The sequence below is a fragment of the Frieseomelitta varia genome, unplaced genomic scaffold, assembly GCF_011392965.1.
Source record: "Frieseomelitta varia isolate USP_RPSP 00005682 unplaced genomic scaffold, Fvar_1.2 scaffold_371, whole genome shotgun sequence".
In the NCBI taxonomy this organism is placed as follows: Eukaryota; Metazoa; Arthropoda; class Insecta; order Hymenoptera; family Apidae; genus Frieseomelitta; species Frieseomelitta varia.
The window spans coordinates 993,241-1,013,671 of NW_025110114.1; the positions used below are offsets into that span (position 1 = coordinate 993,241).

The following is a 20,431-nucleotide window of genomic DNA, read 5'->3' on the forward strand; positions in this document are numbered from 1 at the left end:
GAAACAAATTAAGTGGTACCTCGCGAAATTTATTAATTAAGTTTCATCGATTAACTTCGTCTTCCATTCTGTTTGTATTCTTACCCTTTCAAGCGAAAGAAATTGTTTGATTCGTTTCCTTTCTCATATATATTCTTACACAGGTGTCTGATAATTTCGTATTGCAATGATTATTTGTAGATGAGAAATATGAATATAAATGTCAATTAATATTTTGTCAATCGATTGTAGTAAATAACTCTTATCACCATTCGTTAACTGATTATTAGCAAGTAATTATTATTACAGGCGTTACCATCGATAATAATAGTTGTTGTCATTATATTCATTATGGTTAATAAAATTAACAATGATTATTCACATTCGTTAATTAGTTGTAATAAATAATTATCGTAACATTTATAGTTAATTTTTATTTAGTAAAATATTAGAAGAATACTACACATTTGTCTTTCTTTTTCATCGTTTCACGACTTTTACGACCTTGGAAACTAATCTATTTCATTTTTATATATTTTTCCACAAGTGTCAAGCTTTCAGTAACAATTATGCGTTACTGATTGTTAACTTAATTGTAGTAAACTAATAGTGGAATACTACGCATTTCATCTTTTCTCCTCAACTTCATTTTCTTTATTATTCTTACAGCCTGAAGAAACTTTTCAATTTGTTTTGCACATTTTCGAAATATTGAAATTCGTGAGATTCCTATTCGCTTTCATTAATCAGTTATAGCGTAGCGATAATAAACGGCGCATTTATCTTTCATTTTTTCAGTCTCTCTTTTGAAAAGAAAATAAGTCTACCCGCCATATGGCAAAGCCATATGGCAATTAAAATTTCATCGCTACCAGGTCGCTATTAATTTGCCAACGACGGAAATATTCATACGAGGAAGTGTATTACTCTTGTTTCTACGCTGGTTGAATAGTTCGTTGAACACTTTGCGTTGAAAAGAACGTACAGTAAGTTTAATTTGCGGGCCGCTGCTTCAGTATACGATGAAGCTACGAGGGTGTCATTAACCCTCGGGGAACGTAGTCCAACTTTTAACTACTACCGCGTACAATTATACTCTTTGCAATCTTAATTTTAATTTTCCGCGTCGTGCGTTTTGTTTAAAAGTTTCGACAAAAACATCCGTACATCTGAAATCCTGAATCACGAAGTAAAAATCGATTGAAATGAGAACAACTTTCCTCGCAATTTAATTAACAGTCTGTTAACTTAGATTATCCTGAATCTAACGTGTAAAAAGTATCTCGAATACAATAAATAAATGTTATGTTAAATATTACATAAATTATGATAATATTATTATTTTTTGACGAATAAATAAATCATATTATTCACGATTACGGTACTTCTACTTTTGCAAATATATATAACTACGTAACTAACTCGAAGTATTTCTTCGCTTTTAAAATGTTTCGAACATCTTGGAAATTTTCAACAATTTTATTCCGTGATTTTCATACTTCTACTACAGGCATCTCAAAACTTTCGGGGTACTTCAAATGTTCCAAGAATTTTCTTAACACGGTTAATTTCACTCGCGACTATGACATTTTTCTTCCCGCGGACGTTTTCAAAGTTCGTTTAATCTCTGAAAAATTTCTCGAAAATTAAATTTATCGCCTAACTTCTGTTTCTCTGCAGACGTCTACGATAATGTCACCTCATCATCTCACAACGGACCTGCAAGTCGTCTCATTTCGTCCACGCTCAGCCATCGTCGAGATTGCCACACGAAAGACGTACTATAGCTGCGATCTACATCAGCGTGAAACATTCCACATCTCGACCAACAAACAAAGCATAAAAGAAACGATGGCTTTGCGACTCTTTAAAAAATTCATCCCTCTCTTTCTCTCTCTCTCTCTCTCTCTCTCTCTCTCTCTCTCTCTCTCTCTTCGTCAATCTCTAACTCTCTCTCAACTTCGACGACTGACCAACCTTGCGCTGGCAACTGTTTCGCGGACCATAACGAGTGGCCGGACCGTATACAATAATTCGTTTGCTTTCCTTTTCTTTTGGATAAAAATTTTAAGAAAAATTCACTGGATAGATGCTATTAAGAAGTCAATCTTATCAACTTGTCATTCGTTTTGCCTGGGTTACATTTAAACATACTTGAAACTGTGAGAATGTTGCAATTTGGGGCAAAAAGTTGTAGATATGAGTGACAAGGGGGTTAATAAAACGCGGTAATCTCACGCGGCTGAATTTTACAAGCGTGGCCAGATATCTCCCGGAGACACTCGTAAATGTCAACCGGAGGAACACACCGGCCGGAAACGGTGTATTCGGGTTAGTGAACTCTTGCTTGCGTTCTCAATTAGGGGTCGACAGTAACACACGGCCACTCTACCGTGGACGTCGCGCGGCGAAATCCTGGCGCACCGATAGTTCGGCTTTTCGGCTTTCGAACAGGCCGAACGATATCCAACTGTGTTACTGTGAGACGTAACAAAAAGAGAGAGAGAGAGAGAGAGAGAGAGAGAGAGAGAGAGGGACAGAGAATTGACGTGCACAATGGGAAATGGTGTGTCGCGTGGGTGTAATCGGCGTAATGCGTAGTATTCCACGGGTTAGTGGAGCAAAGAATGGCTAAGCTGTGCGTGGCTTACTATGTTGAAGTGGACGAAATCGATCCTGAGCTGGCTGACCTGCCTATCGATCTTCTGCACGACCACCGAGCAGTTCATGGGCCAGTCGATGAGGTTGGGGAAGCCAGGGCTGATCACGTACGTCAGATTATTCTGCACCTTTTGCTCGCAAGTTGTCGTGACTTGTGAGGGAACGAAAACAAAAAGAAAGAAAGGAAGAAAGAAAGAAAGAAAGAAAAAAGAAGTGGAAAACACACAGAAAGAGTCGAGTGAAGGGGAGCGAAAAAGTGGAGCGATTTCCACGGGGAAGTGGAATCGGTTAAAACAGCGGATGTGCATCGGCCGGCGAGCTCTGCTTCGTTTCTACGCGATGGAGCGTCAAAGTATTTGTTCTACGCGGTGAATATCGACTCGAAAATATTGATCCGGTTTACCCGGTGTGTTTCACAGCCGGGAGAAACAACGAATTCGAGTGCTCTCTCGCGTGGTCAGAAACGTGTCCCGATACGACGCGTTGATAACGATTCTTTCGTTCTCTCTCTCTCTCTCTCTCTCTTTCCCTCCCAACCCTCCGTCGGTGCACCGTTCCATTTTCGAATCACTTCCGTGCCGGGGTGAATCGTCGAATTCGCCAGCGAGGTTAATTGACGGAAATTTAGAGATAACGGCGTTGGGCAAACAAGTTCGCTGATCTCGATATCGTCAATTTCGAATTTTTCCGATTCCCTTCGCCTCGAGAGGTGTCTTTAATCGTTTAATTACACACAGGGTATATAATCCCATAAGAAGCAATTTTCTCTTCAACTGTTCGCTGTAGAAAAAAAATACTTCGAACGAAACTCACGTTGTTTGGAGATCTCGTGGTGGCCACAAATCTTCTCGCGATCTTCTGAGATTTCATTTGTTTCATTTGTTTCTTTTCCTGAGTTCACATAGCAAATAGTTAAAGAGAGAATTGCGTGAATTAGTTTCACACAGAACATATTGTATAATAGGTATTTTATTACTTTTGTATATGAAGATACAAGGTGATCTAGGAGACCAGGAAATTTGTTGATTTGTACCGTATCTTTATATTTTTGTCTAACACTTCGAACGAAGTATTTGTGGGCTTTTCGCCACGTGACACTTTAATCTTATTTTTACCTGTAGAACATTCTGTATATGGAATGTTGTATCGTTCTATAGACTTGAATAAAAGCATTTCGTGAAAGGAAGCAAGTACGATTTACAATATCGAAGAAGTTTTAGAGATTACAGTTTGCAGGGGACTGCAAATATTTGTTCAAAGATATAAAGGCCTCGTTTATATCGTTACGAAATATTTTATTGTTAAACGTGTGAGCAATTAAATTAATTGATAAATATGAATGAACGACTGTGTGATTTTAAGTGAAAACCCTACGAAAGTCAAATAATGTAAATTAAAATAATTGGACAATGGAAAATATAGAATATTCAGAAAACGAGAGTTGAAATCTTCTGGGTCTTATTTACTGAGAGAAGTGAGAAGTGAGTTAATCAACATAGAACCTCAAATGAATTTTTTTTTTTTTTTTTTAATTTAAAATGCATCATTTCAAATCAAATTCAGCTTCCTACTTTCAAGTTTGCTCGGTCTTGAATTAAATAACATAAATTAACGAATGATTTACGAACGTTAAATCTTCTTACGCATTTATAAAACAGTAATGTAAATATTTGACATTCACAGAATTATTCTATACGTAGAGAACAATATTGTTTAAAGTAAAATTTATTCTCACACTTCCAGTAATTTGCAATTTAGTTAATCTTAAATTGTACATAGTATTTAAAACATATATATAATAATGATCTGTGATTGTAAGTGGTTTTATATATTTATACAGGCAGACGTAAATATTAAGATTTGTAGAATCATACTAAATTACATACATAATACTAAATTGTAAGAAGGATTGAACAGTTCTATTAAATAATTTTGATTCGCGATTTGTAAAACGTGTTATATTAAATAATTCTGAAAACAACGGAAAATAAATACCCGTTAAATAAATATTGAACATCCAGTTTACTTAATTTATTATTAATTTGTGAATTTTATACGCTTTAATGCTTCGTGAAACAGTAATCGAAACATTTAATTAAATATTTATTCAAATGTTGCAGAGTTGGCCACATTTACGAAAGGGATTCGTTTGAAATATTAAATCTAATTTATTATATTGCCGCACAGTGTTTCAAAATCTGTGAATTACATTTTCAGTCGCTTGCATAACGAAACGTGCAAAATAGTTAATCGAGTTCGCGCGAGTGTAAAAAGAAGTTCCATAGAATATAGACTATTAATATTAATAAACGCGCACGTAATCACAAAAATATTCGAATTTCGACGATTCAAGCACCGTTAAATTGAAATAAATGAAAATCCCGCTGCAGAATATTACTACACACTACCACAATGGATCGAAATGGAAATTATTAAAAAAAAAAAAAAAAAAGAAACGAATTTTCATTAAATGGGAGAGAGGGAAATCGAAAGATGCGGAGATAAAAATTATTTGTTTCTCGGCGATTTCGCTGCGATTTTAATCAATCTTTTATTCACGCATTCCATTATTTTTCAAAACGGTGACGGGGAACCAATCGTTCAAAAATTGAAAGCAAACATTCATGGAAAATATTGACAAGAGAGACGCGGAGGAATTTGCAGGGAGTCACTATTCTCATAAAAATGAAAACATTTCTCGTCGTGAATGTGGATAAGAAGTATCTACGTTGAGATATATCGAGCTGTTATCATTATTAGATCGGAGATTTTTACGCAGTTAGTGTGCAAAATTACAGAGCGCGCGCGATATGAAAAAAACATGTAAACTATTCAGTGTTGCAGATGAAATTTCGCAGCACAAGTTTGCAATTTTCTTAAAAATGGCATTAATCAAATTTCGATTTCTAGATTCGATGCATTGTAACTATTACAGTTGAAATATTTAGCCGATTAATTGTCGATATTCTTTCTTAATCTTTAAATAATGAAAAAGAAAACTTTGGTCGATTGTTGATCAATTTAAAGTTAATTAATTTTAAAATTTTCAATCGACTGCTATATGTTTCATAAACATTGCTTCTTTGTCGATTATTGTTGATAATTTTGTTTCTCGTCATTCATACTTGCATTTTCTAATTCAAATTTTCCAAACTGTCTGTTCACTTAACGCGAAAGCTTTTGTTTGGAATTTATAATCGCATCAACCTCGATTGATTTGCTTGCTAACAATAAGATGTAATAAAATTAATTATCTTTAATTAAATAAAATTTAGTCTTGCATCACGTCATTCATGAACGATATAACCAAGTAATTCTTTTAGATCAGCTGGACATTCTTCAAACGTACGATTAATTATAAAATCCCCATTGCATTCATCGTACTTGTTAAATCATAATTTGACATCAAATAACCATGGATCGATTCTCAGGATTCGAATTTGAGTCACGAAATTTCACACGATCTACACCACCTGTCATCTTTCACGATCCGCCATTTCACATATACAATTTAACGTAACGTTCGGTACATGAAAAAAAGTTTCCCGTCTGTTAATCCGAAAAAATACAAATTCATCCGCACAACAGTCTAATAAATTCGCTTCGTTTAACCCGCGGAGTGAGAACGAAATTCGTCGAAGCAGTTCTCGCGGCGCGCTCGCAGAGAATTAGCGAATTCGAAACTTGAACGAACTATTTTTTAAGAGAGATTATTAATCGCAGCAGCGTGACGGTACAGCAGCCCCGCGAGTCCCGATAATGAGTTCTCATTCAGCCATTCAGCGGTCGTTTTCACGGTGGTTCTATTCAACAGCGACCCCGAGGAAACGGTTAACAGTCCCGCGCAGACATTTTTCATCCGTACGATCCTCTTTACCCTCGGAAAACAACCAGGTGGACAACCTTAAAAAATTTACGGCGCGGTGTCTCTGCGGGCGAACGACGTCTTGTTAGACCCGTAAGATCTGACCTTCTCGTTATTTCCTTCTTTTGTCCCTTTTTGCTTTCGCATGAAGACGACGTAATTATTAAGAGAACGATAGAATTGGAATTACCCGAAAATCGAGGGATTACAAGTGATAGAATTAAGATAATTAGAAATTTTCTTGGAAATATAAAGGAGAAGGAAATTTTTTTTAATGCTAGAGCGTTGTTGCCAGTTCTTCCAATACAATCCATTGTCGCTTGAAATTCAACGTCATTAACCTCTCGCGCTGAAATAACGTGCCACGCACGTCGAGAATCTTTTGTCCCAAATTGCAATATTTCCTCAGTTTTAAGTATATTTAAACGTAACCGAGGCAAAACAAATGATAAGTTTATTAATTCTATAATCATTTCTATCCAGTGATAGAAATACCGACGAGTTCAAAAGAAAAAGAAAGCGACGAATTATTGTATACGGCTACTCGGTCACTCGTTATGGTCCGCGAATCAGTTGAGACAGCGCCAAGAGGTTAAGTAAAATTTAATAAACTCCACGTTTCGATGAAATTTAGGAATTGCATAAAGCAAAAAGGCTCAAGCAATGGAAATTCAATATATACAAAAATAATTTCTATAGTTTCATCTCTTTTGTAACAAATGATTGTTCGATGAAACGGACGAGTTCATTTTATTCTGATACGGCGCTGTATATTGAAACATATCGCGCGTGTAAATCAGAAATCGCCTAGCTGGATATCAAGGCCACTGCGTTCTCATTGAAAAAGGTAACACGTACGTATAAACTTGTTTCCAAACAACGTATTCCTCGTGCATAACCAAATGTAAAAAACATACTCGGATGGCTAAGACGTTAGTGGCCGAACTGGTTGAAGAGCAACAATCCCTGAACGAACTGTTCTTCAACCGGTAGAGCAATATCTCTCGTGTCAGATCGATTTACAAAAAGAACATTCTTGTAAGAAGATTCTATCGTTCATTCTATGTTTCTCGCGTAAAACCGTTAACGAATAACATAGTACACGATTTCCGCGCTGTTTCAAAATATCCTAACTATTCTAGTTTTACCGGTGGAGAGGAAGTTTCTCAAATATGTACTCTACTAGTAGCGGCAATATCATTTTATGCTAATCTCGACGTATTCACAGGGCATGTTAAAGTAGAAAATTGCGTAATATGAACCACATAAAATATTCAAAGTACAGCGTTTAGTACAATTTCAGTAGATAAAATAATGTAAGGTGTGTAAATAAGTTGATCTATGATATATATATAAATTATCAATATTTTCACATAATTATTGTCATTATATAGCGTATATATAAATTTACGAACATATACTGTAAAATATGATATTATATATCGGTATAAAAATAAATATCGACATATAAAATACGATATATAAAAATAGTATGAATATGTAATAAATATACATATATCGTACAAATTGGTTTTATCTAATTACTCGTGTAATTGTAATAAATAAAATCCCTTTTGTTTGCTACTTATTTGAATAAATAAATCTGGCAATACACGACATATAAATGTTAATTTTAACATACTATCGATAGATGTAAACATCACACGTGTAATACATAATTTGCATACTGATATTGACGTGAGTACGTATGCATTTGACTATAGAAAATAAAATTTATAGCTCGTGTGTAGGAAATATTTGGAATGCATTGGGAACTCATGAATATTTATATGCGAAGGTTAGGAAATTCGAGATCGAAATATATCGCTTCGACGAGAGAACCTGTCTGACCTAAGTGCAGTATGCCCACAATATTCCGTTTATTTTATTTTCTTTTTTTTTTCTTTCTTTTTTTCCTCTGGATACGTTTATAATTGCACCGTGGTCTGATTCTACTTTAAAAAACGGTTACTTGTAATTTCGTAATAACGAAAGGAAGGGGAAGATTATTTAGTCCCGTCGATGCACGATTTCGCGGTTTAAAATTGGAAACAAACCACGAACAAACATTATTGGATATCTGAACGATGTTATTCGATATCACGAGCCAGCCATCTTCGAAAACATTCAAATTTTCAGGTCACCGAAGTTTCCCTCGTCGAACTCAATTTAAAATCAATATACCACGGTCTACAAGACGACATACACTGTCATTGGTGAGCATTTAAATAAACGAGTTATATTTTTACGACGGTATAACGATAACTGACATTTCTTAGCAGATTTATGTAATATTTATGCAACCTGACGCTTTAACTTAGAATCATCGAGCCATTTGAAACCACAATAATTTAAAATTAGATTACTAACGTAGTGTTTGGTCTAGTAATTAAATCAAGTTGAATTATTTAGCAACTAATGCTAACTAAATTTTACGGATCCAATGTCAATTATTATTATAGTCATTTAAGACCCGACAATGCTATTTCGAAAGTTAATATTTTTACGCAATTAAAGAAATTAGATTAGAACTGCGATGTAGTGATATTAATATGATATGTATGATACTATTAATATTATGTATATTATTTCAGGTATTATAAATATTGTAACTAGTCATTATTAATATTATCACAAGTATTATATTATTTACACAAGTAATAATATTATCACAAGTATTATATTATTTTCACAAGTATTAATATTATCACAAGTATTATATTATTTTCACAAGTATTAATATTATCACAAGTATTATATTATTTTCACAAGTATTAATATTATCACAAGTATTATATTATTTTCACAAGTATTAATATTATCACAAGTATTATATTATTTTCACAAGTATTAATATTATCACAAGTATTATATTATTTTCACAAGTATTAATATTATCACAAGTATTATATTATTATGCTTTTACGTATTGCTGTATCCTTAAACTTTTCACAAATATCTATTATCATAGATATTTATTATTCTTAGCATAAAAGTCTATAGTCTAGTGATAACACTGTTTATTCAAAACTGTGAAAATCTTTTTAAGAAACTTATGAGAACGAATTGGAGAAAATTGAAATTACATTCCATTATAAAATAAAATTAACACGTGTATTATAATTGATCATATGCACGTCCGATTTGAATATGAAATTCAAAGTTTCAACTCAAAAAATATCAAATATCAAAAAGAACCGATAACCACGAGTTATGAATTATTACGCAACGAAATAATTTTTTCACGAAATTTTTGTTTGCTTGATATCCACTGGTTAGAAAGTTGAGCATTTTCTTTTGAAAAATTTTGTAAAGCTTCGTGACACACGCATTACTCAACTGCAAATGTGTTAATGAAAAAAAAAAAAAAAACAATATTTAATAATACATCCCAATGTTATAAAGAAAACCAACTTCTCTTTCCAATTTTTCTAAATCAATATTCGTTTCATCTCCCCATTTTAATTATACACGTGAAAGATGAATATCTTTCCTTAGCAGAGATCCGATCTACATTTTCGAGCAAGGGAACTGCTGAATCATTCAAACAGTTCGCATGGTACTTAAACCTTGTTTCAAACTTGACAAACATAATCCTCGTCGAGTCGTATCTCTTTTCGCGATGCTAACGAAATTTCAAAACACTTTGCACAGCACGTATCGTATAATCGTGAAAGAGTTTCATAGCGGTCGAATCACTGTAGAACTGAATGAACGTTTGTACGTACCGAGAAGCAACAAGAGGAGCCTATATACAATTATCAAACTACCCTGAAAATAAGCACGTGCACACGATAAAAGCGACTATTAACGCTTCTGCCGTGAATTTGCTCTCGCGTCACGTTCTTCTTCAAACGAGAGGCAGCTTCTTCCGTAAAATGCTGAACACATCTTGATACGTGAATCACATTGATAAGAAATCGTAATCGATCGGTATTCTGTCGAGACGATGCCAAATATGATACGCGGTGGCTCTCATGAATATCACATCGAACACTTTAGGTATTTCAGATGTTTTTTTCGTTTATCCTTTAGGCTCTTTGCTTTTTCACACCTTTGTGATTTCTCAGAAATCTACGAAAAATTCGCAGATTTACTTATCGAGTGAAAGTTGTGTCGATATTAACTTCAATTCCAATGTTCCTAATTAACTTTGAATATTATTATATCGTCATATTATTATATAATATTATATTATTATAATATATTATTATATCGTTAATTTATATAATATTATATTATTATATTATTATTATATCGTCAGGAGACGAATTTTTGTCGTTTAACGCTGATGTTCAGGACAGTTTTTATACATTTAGAGAATATTTCATTACTAACATTAAGGCCTTAAAATTAATATCGATGTTACTTTATTATTCTTTCAGAGACTTCAACCATGATGTACCTAATTTTTCAACGTTCTCGAAGGAGAACGCTGTTTCCAAGCACCCTTACTTTTTCATCCGCTGCGTGATGCAAAGACTTTGAAAGAAAGAAAAAATGAAAATGACAAACTCATGACGTCGTTCAATTTTTCGCGTCATCTTTGTTGATTCAACGCTGCTTCTCGCTGTAAATCACGGCGGATTAAACGTTCCTGTCCACGATCCAATACGATCTGCAGCGACCTCGGTTACCGATTAATCACGCCGGCACAACGTCGACCGATTTGTCAGCGTTTATCCCCCAGATATCCCAGGTCGTGCAGGTGTCTCGTGGAATTCCACGTTCTTCTGGTTAATCGAGCCCCGGCCTCGGGTTTCGGGCGGTCGTTGCCGACAATACGGATTGAATTCGTGGCGGCGGTTTTAACCTAACGGTATCGCCGCGTGCGCGTTCACGGTGAAACGATCACGAGAGCGTGGTACGCGCGTACGAAGGAGACAAGAGAGGGACGAGGAGAACGAGCTTGATACAAGCTCGCGTGCCAAGGATGAACGTACCCGGGCACAAGTTGTACAGTTATTTAATTGGCTGCCGTCTTGTTCGCGTGACCCAGATAAAATGATCGCCTTCATCGCGTTTCATCGACCTTTCCGCCAATTTCTTTCTCGATGATTGCCTCTCCGAGAATTCTCTCTCTCTCTATATATATATATATATGTATATATATCTGTCTATCTCTCCAATTTTCTCTGCTTGTCTCGCTCCTTTTCTTTTCTACTCCCGCAGAGATTACCGGAGCTATCAACAAGTGATTCACGTTCGAGTTATCGGCTTTGAACACCGGAGTTTTCGCTCGGCCGGAGGAGGAGCCGAGAAGCTCCAACTCACGGTGCGGAACGCACGGTGTCTGAATTAATTAATCGAGGGAGAGACATGATCGATAAGATGAGGAAATTCTTGGATAACGGAGCACACGACCCCTTTCCTTATTAATATTAATGGAGGTTTATTCCTGGGTAGGCTGTCCGGATGTTTTGCTCCGGCGATTGTGCGGAAAGATTCTCGGTGGTAAATGTCAGTCTTTAATTTCGAGTACGCGGCGAAGTTGTTGGGAAAATAACGTGTGGAATGTTGAAAAATCTTGATGTCTCTTCTTCGTAATCGCCAAGCTGCGTAACGAATGAGACGAGTTGCTTTTCGTTGCTCTTTGAGGCTTCTATCGCATAAAATGGCAAGAAACACAGAGAACAGTTAACGTACAGTTAACTGTATATACTTGATGGTTGTAATATTTAATAGTTAGATACTCGAAGAAAATGCACATAGTGGTAAAACGATGTGCAAAGTTAATCTCTTAACTTTGAGCTCATTTTAAAAACTCCGTTCCTCTGGTTCAGTTTGTTGAAATTATTGAATAATAACAATACGATTGTTACAATTTGACGATACAATACGATGTAATATTATTATTATTTAATAATAATTCCCTGTTAATTTTTCTTTTCATTCTTAAACTCGATGCAACTCAACTTTTGCACAAGAGACTTTTATGGCTGTACCAACGAATCTTGAAACGATAATTGAACATTCTGTATATGTAAATTGTGCTACGTCCAGATTAATTAATGTTCGAACGTGTCTTCAAAAGAGCAAGTTGCTCGTCATTGATTTATAATTGTAATTACAGTCAATGTCGAGTATGTATGTAGAAAAGAACTTTGAAATTTGATTAAATATTTCCATCAAACGTCCCAAAATCTTTTCTCGAGTTCGACAGTACAATTATGAAGTTATTTCAAGAATATCAAAAACACAATCCGATACTTAACCCCTTGCGCTGGCAACTGTGGTTCGCGGACCATAACGAGTGACCACCGAATTATACAATAATTACTAATAACTAATACAATAATTCGTCCTCTTTTTGAATTCGTCGATACATCACTCGATAGAAATTACTAAGAACCAATAAATTTATTATTCGTTCTGACCGGGTTATATTTAAATATACTTAAAAACTGAGAGAATGTCGCAAAAAAATTCTCGACGTGCGTGGCACAAGAGGTTAATATCATTGTTACGATCTTTATATATAATACGTCAAACAACACGGTTTTCAACGTCGTCCAGCCAAGTGCAAAAACGTCGCCTCGCATATTTCTCAATCTCTCGCCCATCTGGAGTGAACCGCCCTATCAGAAATTACGCTGCACTTCGTGTTTATGCGAGTGTTTCCAACCCGATAATGGCTGAAAATCTTTACGCAAGTTCAGCCTATCAATATATTAATAGTACAGTGCATCGCGTGGCGAAGTTTCCAGGCACGATATCCTGTGAAACGTTCAACGCGGAACGAGACGTACGAGGCGAGTGCAAGCTGCTTTTCGTATCGAGAAGACCGAGCGATTTACGATTGACAGAACACGACGTGGGTGGGAACAAACGGCGCAGATAAGTGGGGCGCGCGCGCGTTTAATTTTTGCATAAAATCGAGCCCGCGTAGCTGTTGATTATGAAAATCTCCGGCGACACGGTGTAAATGTTACACAGGGCAGTTAGGTCACTTGTTGCCTGGCTGCACGTGTAACGGGATTTACGAGCGTTTCGCTGTAAACCAAGATTGAAATTGTGCACGCGCGTGCGAGAGCAATGTAAAACAATTGCGCGAAAGCAAAAATATTTCTACAAAAGAAAAATTTACACAGCACTGTAGCGTGTGTTGCCCATTCAATTGAATCGATAATGTGTGCGTCGGTGTTGACGTTCTTCTATTTTATTCGAAACAGAAACTTGTCACGATTACTACAATAGAATGTTTCCAATACGGATTTTTTTTTTTTTTTCATTTTCGAAAATCCTTTCATTTTGTAACTTTTCGTGGTTCGTATTGTTAAATAAATAATAAAATAAAACGTAGGCCAACATGCTCTGCATTGTGAAAACAAAATTGCACTTATGAAAACAAAAAGAGACAAAGCCTGATTTTTGACAAAGATCGGCGCGTGTGATTTGTGAATGTTAAAAATGCAGCCAAGATTAAAATTCGATTGCTATGATCTGACACGTGAAAGATGTGAGTATAATATATAATATAGTATAGTGTAATAATAAAAATTTGCTTTTATTTAGCTTTTTATTTGAACATTTTACGAAACGTCATATGAATCTCTAAAAATTCTGTAAAATTTCTGTAAAATATTAGAAATAAATTATTTCGACTGTTAAACTGGATCTTCAATCGATGAAGTTCAAATAATTTTTACGCGTTTCTAAAATCGACCATTTCGTACATAAAAAATCGTCGTTTTAATTGTTATAATTGTTACACAAAATACGATGCTCTAGTTAAACAAGAAATCTCTTTGTTAGACAGAAAGTTTCGATTATTGTAATATTACATGATACTCTTTAAACTCTTTAAAAAAACTCTTGAAAAAGAAAAGAATTTCTCTATACAGATTCTACGGCACATCCAAATGTGAAAGCATCGCGTCGTTTATGAAATACGGCCACTGAAAAGCTGAACGATTTGAAAAAAGTCATAACTTGATCATTTTCAAAATGGGGGATATTGTTTTTCACGCATAATAATCCATTAATTATATTTCCAAATGAAGTAACAAAAAATTTAAAAAACAGTGTTTTATTCTTTGAAATCACAATTCAAATATTTCTAATTAAGCTATTTAAAAAAATTATTAAAACAAAAAAAAAAAAAAAAAAAAAAACAAATTTACTGAAAAATAAATGTACAAATAATCTTAAAAGATTTATTAACTTACAATTATGAACTTTGAAATTTATAAAAATATTTCCATGTTCAACAAACCTAAATAAATACACAGAACAAATAAAAGATATCAAACCAGAGAAATAAGTTATTAAAATAATAAATAAATATTTAAATCAATCGATCAGACTTATTAATAATAAAATTTCTCTCAACTTAAATTTAAAGAAATATATCTGTTTTGTGTTATTTTTCCACCCTTTGTAAACGGGGAACGGGGAATTAATAGATACGGGAACGGCAGTATCAACAAATTCTAGCGGTGGCGCAAGAACGGGGCGCGAATCCCCGTTTTAAATTTAAGCGCGTTCACGCACCGATCCACCGTGCAGCGAAACTTCCCCGAATTTGCAAAATAAATGCTCGCGGGCCGAACAAATTCAGGAGGGAGGGGAATGGATCTGGGCATAGTTATGCACCGATGTACTTACATATGCAGCACACGCCGAAACCGAGGGCGCACCTCCCGTAGGACTTTCCCCTTTGAATGCGACACTCATACGTGTTCATGCATATGCCGCGTCGTCGTTTGTCCTGCGACAGGCACTCCTCTTGCACCGGGGTGGGAAAAAAGTTCAGAACTGGAAGAGAAGGGTTTTTGCAAACGAGAGCTCCGGCTAGATGAAGGAAACGCGACGCCAACAACGCCGAGTTTTACGAGATTTTCGTACAATTGGATTGGAAAATTGATCGGTCCAAGGGTCAAAAGTGCACGGGAAGTTTTGGATCATTTAACATCTCTTAGCTGCGGTGTGCCGTTTTTTTAAAATTGTGTATCTACTGTCGCTAGAATGACGCGATGACGATTACACTCGTCAAACACAGCGTACGTGCAGCTGAATTAAATAACAGTTTTCGTTTGAAAAATCAATAATTTCATTGTTCAACTTAATTAATATTAATTAATTGATAATAATTAATATTGATGGCAAGGAAATTTAGAAACAATGCAAAAATGTCTCAAGAAAGAGTCAAGCCTAGTCTCAAAATATACGTTTTAGCTTTCACAAGAGATTTAAGTAACAAATTTAAAATTTTTAATCTAAGTAACAAATTACAATTACTTTCACATAATAATTACAGTAACAAATTTAATTTTTAATTTAAGTAACAAATTACAATTACTTTTCTTGCATATACAGTATACTCGCCATTCACACAGCTAAGAGGTTAAATGCCAATGGAGGAGATGATTATAAATATTCAGTTGGCCAAAAATTGAGTTCCTTTTTTCTAATAACACACGTAATGTTCGTTATGTAAAAGTTCTGTGGTAAATATTTGGATATTTTTGTGAAACAGTTATACCTATCATAGGTATAACTATTATACCTACAGTTATAGTATAGGTATAATAGTTATACCTATATAGTTATACCTATAGTTATACCTATAGTTATACCTATCACTATACATCTGATTATTCGTGTCAATATAATATGAAAATTTAGTAACGTTTCTTTAGCATTTAGTTCTTTTACATGCATAAAAAATAATGGCGCTTCTTTCATCCTTACAATCCCACGAAAGTGTGTCCGTAATAGGGGAAGAAAGAAAAAAAAAAAAAAAGAAAGTCTTGTGTTTAACCCAGCTGTTTCTATCTATAGATAGTCACACGATATGATTCTACGAAGCTTATGCTGATTGCAGGTCTATTGAGTTATACAGAGAGTTATGCTGTCGCTCTGAAATTCTCTTAGATATTCTTAGATTTCACAAATCAGACAGCCTCCTTGGATTTCTTAGATTTTTCAAATTTCCGAGATATTCTTACATTTCTTAAGTTTTCTTCAGTCGTTTCTCAATTTCTCAGATATTCTTAGATATTTCTCTTAACCTCTTGCGCCGGAATGTGACGTGCCACGCACGTCGAGAATTTTTTGTAATACTTTCCCTAGTTTTAAGTATATTTAAGTAAAGACAAGTAACAAATTTATTCTCATAAATTACTTCTCAATGATTTCTATCCAATGATATCATACCGGCGAGTTGAAAAGACAGAGAGAGCGGCGAATTATTGTATACGGTTTTGGTCGCTCGTTATGGTCCGCAATCAGTTGCCAGCGCAAGTGGTTAAATATCTAGCTTCCTCGGACTTCTCCGATTTTCCGCTTCTCTCATTTCCTTTAGTTTTTTGTCGAGCAACGAAGTTCCAGAAATTTGGTCCCAATATCGACTTCTACTATCCCCCGAAGTAATTTCAAATAATCTTCATTACATCGCAGTACCGACTGACGACGACGAAGTAGAAGTGTTATTTGTAATTCATGAATATGACAATTGACGAGTATCGCGCGAACCCGTGGCCTGTGCCGCTCGACTCGACATCCGAGTAGGATTGCGTTTTGCTTAGAGTCGGAGCAATCAGCATACGATAATGAACACACAATTAACGTGGTAATTAATCCACCGTCGGTCTCCAGTTCCTTCTCGGTGGAAGGATTATTGAATTACACACACTTAGTGATTGGCAATTAATACCTTTGCGGGGTAGACGTTCGACCATGTGCGTAGGAGCTGTTTGACAAAATACTCTTATCTCAAACTGGTTTGTGCAATGAAAGGTTCAACTCAACTTCTGGATACTGTCTGTTCGTTTATATTCTTTTCGCGTATTGAAATAGTCGAACAACAGAAATTTTTGGTTATTCGAAACAGCGCGTCTTCGTTCGTTCATTATTTATGTCAGCTTTCTCAAAACAATGTCTTTCAAAGTATTGCTTCTAAAATGTCCATTTTCTGGTACATATGTATATAGTTTCCAGTTTGACGATTTTTGTCGCAATTTTGTCATTTTTCTTTCACGATTTTTTCCATTCTTGAGAAGAAAAAATAATTACAAGTTGGTATAGACCTCTAATATATGTAACATACCTTACATATCCAATAATATATCTAATATATCTATACATATGTATCTATCATTAACAAAGTGTAGTAGCATAGTTTTACAGTAAGTTTTCAACAATATTGTAACACAGTATACTATAATTGTACTATATTATATGTAATATAGTACGTATGCTATATCACACTATATATTATAATACTATATGTATGTATGTTATAATCGTACGCGATTTTAAATAAATAAATTAAATTAAATTAAATAATTGCAGATTGTGATATCTAGTGAACACAATAATAAAAAATTTTTTTTAAAGCGTTGTGAGTTATTACATTGTCATGAAAATCGTAAATTGTAGATCGTAGGTGGTCAGAAATATCGTCAAATCGATATCGAATTCAATCCGAGAATAAACTCCGCAGCAGATTAAAAACGGGTATATCAATAACATGAAACAACAACTTTCATCAATCAAATAGAGCGAGAAAATTGAAAATTGCAGGAACTTTTTTGATTAAACCTCGAACTTCGAACGTACAAATTAAGTTCACGCTTCCGCGTATTAATTAATAATTGCAACCGACAAACAATTTATCCTCCCGTTTATACTGCCAAATCTGATTTAAGTAATTACTGCATACAAATGTACGATTAATTTCCAAGCGACTAGTAAATTACATTATCTTTATGCCATTGTGTTTAGGCCACGGATTATATACGGAAAAATCAAACTGTCGAATAGAACTAAAACAATTTAAATGTCATCGATAAAAAGTTAAATAAATGCAAGTGGCATTAATTGAAAGAATATTGCTTTAATATTAGCTATAATATTATTATAGAATATTGCTATAATATTATATATATATATATAATATGAATCAATATAATATGAATCAAACTGTCGAATAGAACTAAAACAATTTAAATGCCATCGATAGAAAGTTAAATAAATGCAAATGGCATTAATTGAAAGAATATTGCTTTAATATTAACTATAATATTATTATAGAATATTGCTATAATATTATATATATAATATAAATCAAACTGACAAATAGAACTAAAATAATCTAAATGCCATCGATAGAAAGTTAAATAAATGCAAATGACATTAATTGAAAAAATATTGCTTTAATATTAACTATAATATTATTATAGAATATTGCCATAATATTATATATATAATATTAATCAAAATGTCGAATAGAACTAAAACAATTTAAATGCTATCGATAGAAAGTTAAATAAATGCAAGTGCCATTAATTGAAAGAATATTGCTTTAATATTAGCTATAATATTATTATAGAATATTGCCATAATATTATATATATAATATTAATCAAAATGTCGAATAGAACTATAACAATTTAAATGCTATCGATAGAAAGTTAAATAAATGCAAATGGCATTAATTGAAAGAATATTGCTTTAATATTAGCTATAATATTATTATAGAATATTGCCATAATATTATATATATAATATTAATCAAAATGTCGAATAGAACTAAAACAATTTAAATGCCATCGACAGAAAGTTAAATAAATGCAAGTGGCATTAATTAAAAGAATATTGCTTTAATATTAGCTATAATATTATTATAGAATATTGGTATAATATTCCAGACTTGCATGTACATGTATCTTATAACACTTCGAATTTCAAATTTTGTCACGATCTATCTGTCATGCCAACAAATTCATTTTATTCGCGATTTGGAGGAAATTCGCCGCATCATAGCGGAACGCCTTGTCCCTTAGCCGAGCAAACACTTCCGTGGATTCGCGTAAGATTGGAAGAAGCACAAATCTCAGGGCAAACACAAGATGTAACGTTACGAGGCACGAGTCCGAGAAACCTTGGTCAGAAAAGAAACACGAAACGGCACTCCGAGAACTTACCCCTGGAGATTGAATTTCCGCTCAAATCGAATCCGTCGACGGAAGGTCTCTCGACAGTCTGCTCGGACGGCCAGAGGTTCAAGCCCAGCAACGACCATTGCTGCGTGTCCGACGGGAGAACGATCAGAGCGCAAACACTGAACGACGACCAGGACGAAACACTCGGCCGTAACTGCGACGCGAAACCGACGTTCGCCAGCGAGATCAATCGAAGAAAGTAAACCGCGACGCGTCCGAGGATCATGTTTCGACGCCAGGGAAAAAGCGCGTCTCGCAACAAGGACATGCTTAAATGTACATCAACGGAAGACGATGACCGACTGACCGGCCCGCTCGGAACACGTGTGTTGGTCCCCTTCTGCTACAGTTACTTTCTGCCGCGTTACCGATTCCTACCCGATTCCTTCCATCGCCAACATCCTCTCACCACGCGCTTCGACTCGCCGGTGCACGAATTTTCATAGAAATTTTCCTCAATCCTTTCTTTATCTCATGATAAACTGGTAAGTGCGATTTTTAACAATCTGCTTTGTAACGTTCGTCCATGATTGATGGATTTTTGAGATGTTGGAGTATCTAATGGTTTTCCAACAGTAAACAGGTTGATTCTGTTTCAAGAAATAGCAAGGTGAACTAGATGATTCGTGAAACAAGTTACGAGTTTCATTTTGAAAAAAGGAATTGCCCGTGCACGTGTGTTTCTCATCTATCTAAGAAGCTATTGATATCAAGCTGTGTATTAAATTTAGTCTAATGCATTTTGTTCTGTCATTGATACCAATTCTCTGAATGTTCAAGTAATCTGCTTTAGATGCCTCAGTCTTTCCAATTGTCAGATATTTACATAACAGAAAATGATCAAAACTGAAAAAATAGACTGATGATATTTATCAGGCAAGTCCTAACAAACAAGTCCTATTTGAATCTTATTTAAAATTTTATATTTTCAACTATTATAACTTTTCAAAGTTAAGTTAAGAGTTAAAAAGTATCCCAT

At 34.6% G+C, this 20,431-nt stretch overlaps 1 protein-coding gene across 2 annotated transcripts in view; it reads right to left on the bottom strand.

Moving 5' to 3' along the window:
• Positions 1–19,774, bottom strand: part of LOC122531048 — a 28,195-nt gene extending 8,421 nt beyond the window's left edge. The window contains exons 1-3 of one of the 2 annotated variants that reach the window (XM_043658599.1): positions 19,435–19,773; positions 15,113–15,262; positions 2,631–2,791 (exon numbers count right to left, since the gene is read on the bottom strand). In XM_043658599.1, the coding sequence (XP_043514534.1) occupies positions 2,631–2,791; positions 15,113–15,262; positions 19,435–19,720 (597 nt within the window). In that variant the 5' untranslated portion in view covers positions 19,721–19,773. Of the gene's footprint in view, positions 1–2,630; positions 2,792–15,112; positions 15,263–19,434 lie in introns of both variants that reach the window. The other variant, XM_043658600.1, reaches the window with a different exon arrangement.
• Between the last annotated feature and the right edge of the window lie 657 nt (positions 19,775–20,431).